Source organism: Acanthisitta chloris, unplaced genomic scaffold, assembly GCF_000695815.1.
Source record: "Acanthisitta chloris isolate BGI_N310 unplaced genomic scaffold, ASM69581v1 scaffold27566, whole genome shotgun sequence".
Lineage (NCBI taxonomy): Eukaryota > Metazoa > Chordata > Aves > Passeriformes > Acanthisittidae > Acanthisitta > Acanthisitta chloris.
The window spans coordinates 41,143-44,468 of NW_008677992.1; the positions used below are offsets into that span (position 1 = coordinate 41,143).

At 40.2% G+C, this 3,326-nt stretch overlaps 1 protein-coding gene across 1 annotated transcript in view; it reads right to left on the minus strand.

Moving 5' to 3' along the window:
- LOC103804139 (spectrin beta chain, non-erythrocytic 5-like) overlaps nt 1–2,688 on the minus strand; it is a gene marked incomplete at its 5' end in the record, with an annotated part of 27,482 nt that extends 24,794 nt beyond the window's left edge. Inside the window, 2 exons of the mRNA XM_009076736.1 lie at nt 1,893–2,055; nt 2,567–2,688. Of these exons, the coding sequence (XP_009074984.1) occupies nt 1,893–2,055; nt 2,567–2,688 (285 nt within the window). The remainder of the gene's footprint in view (nt 1–1,892; nt 2,056–2,566) is intronic.
- Between the last annotated feature and the right edge of the window lie 638 nt (nt 2,689–3,326).

Below are 3,326 nucleotides of genomic sequence, written 5' to 3' on the forward strand. Positions count from 1 at the left end.
TAAGTTGGCATCAGATTGTTACATTAAAGACATGGTTTTAATTTATTTTGTGGTGTTAAAATGAAATACAGTCAACTTTGGTGCCTGGTCTGAGGAATGAGTTATGCCCATATACAGAATCACAGAATCAATTAGGTTGGAATAAATGTCTGAAATGGAGTCCAACCTATGACTGAGCAGCACCAAGTGCCATGTACAGTCTTTTCTTAAATACCTCCAGGAACAGTGACACCACCACCTCCCTGGGCAGTCCATTCCAGTGTTTAATCACTCTTTCTGTGAAGAAATTCCTCCTAATGTCCAACCAGCCTAAACTTCTCCTGGTGCAGCTTGAGGCTATGTCCTCTTGTCCTGTTGCTAGTTACCTGGGAGAAGAGGCCAAACCCCATTTGGCTAAAACCTCCTTTCAGGTAGTTGTAGAGTGTGATAAGTCACCCTGTACCTCCTCTTCTCCAGGCTAAGCAGACCCAGCTCCCTCAGCCATTCCCCATAGGACTTCCCCTCCAATTCTGAAGGTGCAACTGTGCAAGCAATTATGACCCCTGCAAACTAAATGTGGAATTTCTAATGTATGCAATTTGAAAATAAAAATAACCATGTGCTGAAATAATGCCATGCATTAACTCACAAACCACCTTAAACATAGTAGCATGTACTATTAAATTTCTGAAATTAGAACTGATGCTTTTAGGGCTTTTTGAGGTGGTGGTGTTGCCTAATCATAGCTAATGCAGATGTAGAATGGTGATTTGACTTTTACTAAGATTCACATTATCATCTTGTGTTCAACTCTAGTCTTAAGGATTTTGGTTTGAGCCACTAACCTGAATGAAAAAAAACCCAACTCCTCTATTTTTCTTGCCTATAATTTTAGTTTCATCAACATAAGAACATATTGTCTGGATTCCTCCTTTTTTTTTTTGTGACTGTCTCCTTAGAGCCATTTGGGTTCCTTTAGTAATAGATATTAAAGATATCTCTTGCTATCATTTAAATTTGGAGCACATTACATCAGTGGCTTGGGATATTTCAAGTGTGACCAAGAATTATTAGCAAAAACATTGTTAAGCCTGTGACATGAGAAAACATTGTTAAAATGGAAGACTCTAAGAAAGGATGGGATTTCAGGTACTTCATACTAAATTCAAGTTTAGAAAATTAATCAGAATCTACAAATTATTTGTGCTAATAATGGGACCCACAAAGCACTGGACATTAATCATGACTCCGGAAAGATGATTTTTGGAAAAAGTAACATAACTGCAAAGAGAAGATATCATAGCTGAAAGATAGCTATGATGCTTGGAAAAAAGTGGAATATGGACTTTTATTCCTAAGGTTAATTAACAATATCACTCCTATTAGCAAAGAAACCAAAGATATTAGCCATATTAGCCACCAAAAGATTGTGTGGTAATTAGTACTGGTATATGAAGTGTTTCAGAACTGAATGTATAGAATCATTCAATGGTACTTTACTGCCCTGTGTGAAAAGAATTGCTGTTTTTATTTTCTTCTCAGGCAAATGGAGTTTGCATGAAAAAAATTAATTCAAAGCTAGAATTAACTGGCATTGCCTTTTTGGCAATCTGGTTAAAGAGATCAGCAGCAAGCATGATACTGAACCTTCTTTTTACCTACAAGCTTGGACAGCAGTACAGGTGAGAGCTAACGGGGCTTTCTGAGCATTTCTGCAAAGACGCAAGCTGTCAGCCCACGAGACAGAGTTTTGTCAATATGTAGGTGACTTCTATCCCTAGCCCAGTATTGAAAACAAATTTTCACCATGTTATTGACAGATGCATGCAGCAAAATTCTGCTGTGTCTGCAGCAATTAACTATAATGGGAAAGATTGCCATTATGTTCAATTGGAAGCAATGATGATACTTACCTTTCTCTCCTGATGCTCCTCAATCATAATTTCAGCTTCATTTGCACTTTTAGGAAGTCCTCCTGCTTCCATTAAACCTCTGATGTTTTGAGTCCAGTCTAGTAACTCTTTCATCTCCAAATTAAACTTCTGCAACTGATATGAGGCTGCCAGCTTCTCCTTCCTGCCACACAATGTACAATTCAGCATTATCCAGCACAGAATCATCTACTTGCCTCTCCCTCCCCATTTGCAGAGGAAAGTATCTTAGAAGTCATATGAAATGACTTTCCCTTACAGTTCCTAACAGTCCTCCGCTAAACAAAAATCACAGGAGCTGCACACTGCTTTGGAGACAATATGCTTACTAATTTTCCTACATCAGTTCATCAGCACAAGAAAGGTAGAAAATCCTTCATAGCTGTTCCTTCCAGCAATGATTACAGATCAGGCCTAAGCCTTTCTTGTTTTCGAAAGATTCAAGAAAAAAATAATCTTCTAAAACCATCCAAAAAGAAGTCTTTCACAAAGGATTTATGATAGATTTAATTTGATAGTGTGAAGGCATTTTAGTAACATTATTTAATGGGATAAACCATGACCTCATATTAGTTTTCCCAAAACCACACCAGTTTAGACCCCAGAGAGCAGCTTTGCCTCTACTGAGAGATGCTCAAGTTGATATGAGTCTTCACCTTTGTTTGGCCTGTTCTTGGAGTTGAAGCCAGGTTTTTTTCATTTCCTGTTGCTTCATAATCAATTTGTCATTCATGGATGGATTCCTTGTGGAAAGGCGGAAAGATTCCAATTCCAACGGCTGTAAAGAGATTTATAGTGCAGGGCTGATCAGGAGGGCTTTAAACTAGGTTTGAAGGGGGAAGGGCTGGAAACCAGGCTTTCTAGAGATGAGCCTCAGGGTGGGCAGCCAGAGTTAGGAGTTAAACCATCAGCCCAGCTGAAGTGCATGTACACTAATGCACGCAGTGTGGGGAACAAACACGAGGAGCTGGAGACCATCGTGCAGCAGGCAAGCTATGATGTAGTTGCTATCACAGAAACGTGGTGGCATGACTTGTATGGCTGGAGTGCTGCCAGGGATGGTTACAGGCTCTTCAGAGGGATAGAATCATAGAATTTAAGGGTTGGAAAGGACCTTAGAGATCACCTAGTCCCAATCCCCCTGCCATGGGCAGGGACACCTCTTCACTAGATCAGGTTGCACAAGGCCTTATCCAGCCTGGCCCTGAACACCACCAGGGTCTAGACAGCCACAATGTCCCTGGGCAACCTGTTCCAGTGACTCACCACCCTTATAGTAAAAAACCTTTTTCTAATATCTAACCTAAACTTCCCCTCCTTCAATTTGAACCCATTACCCCTTGTCCTATCACTGCAGTTCCTAACAAAGAGACCCACCCTGGCTCCCTAGAGATATTGAAAAGTTGCTATGAGGTC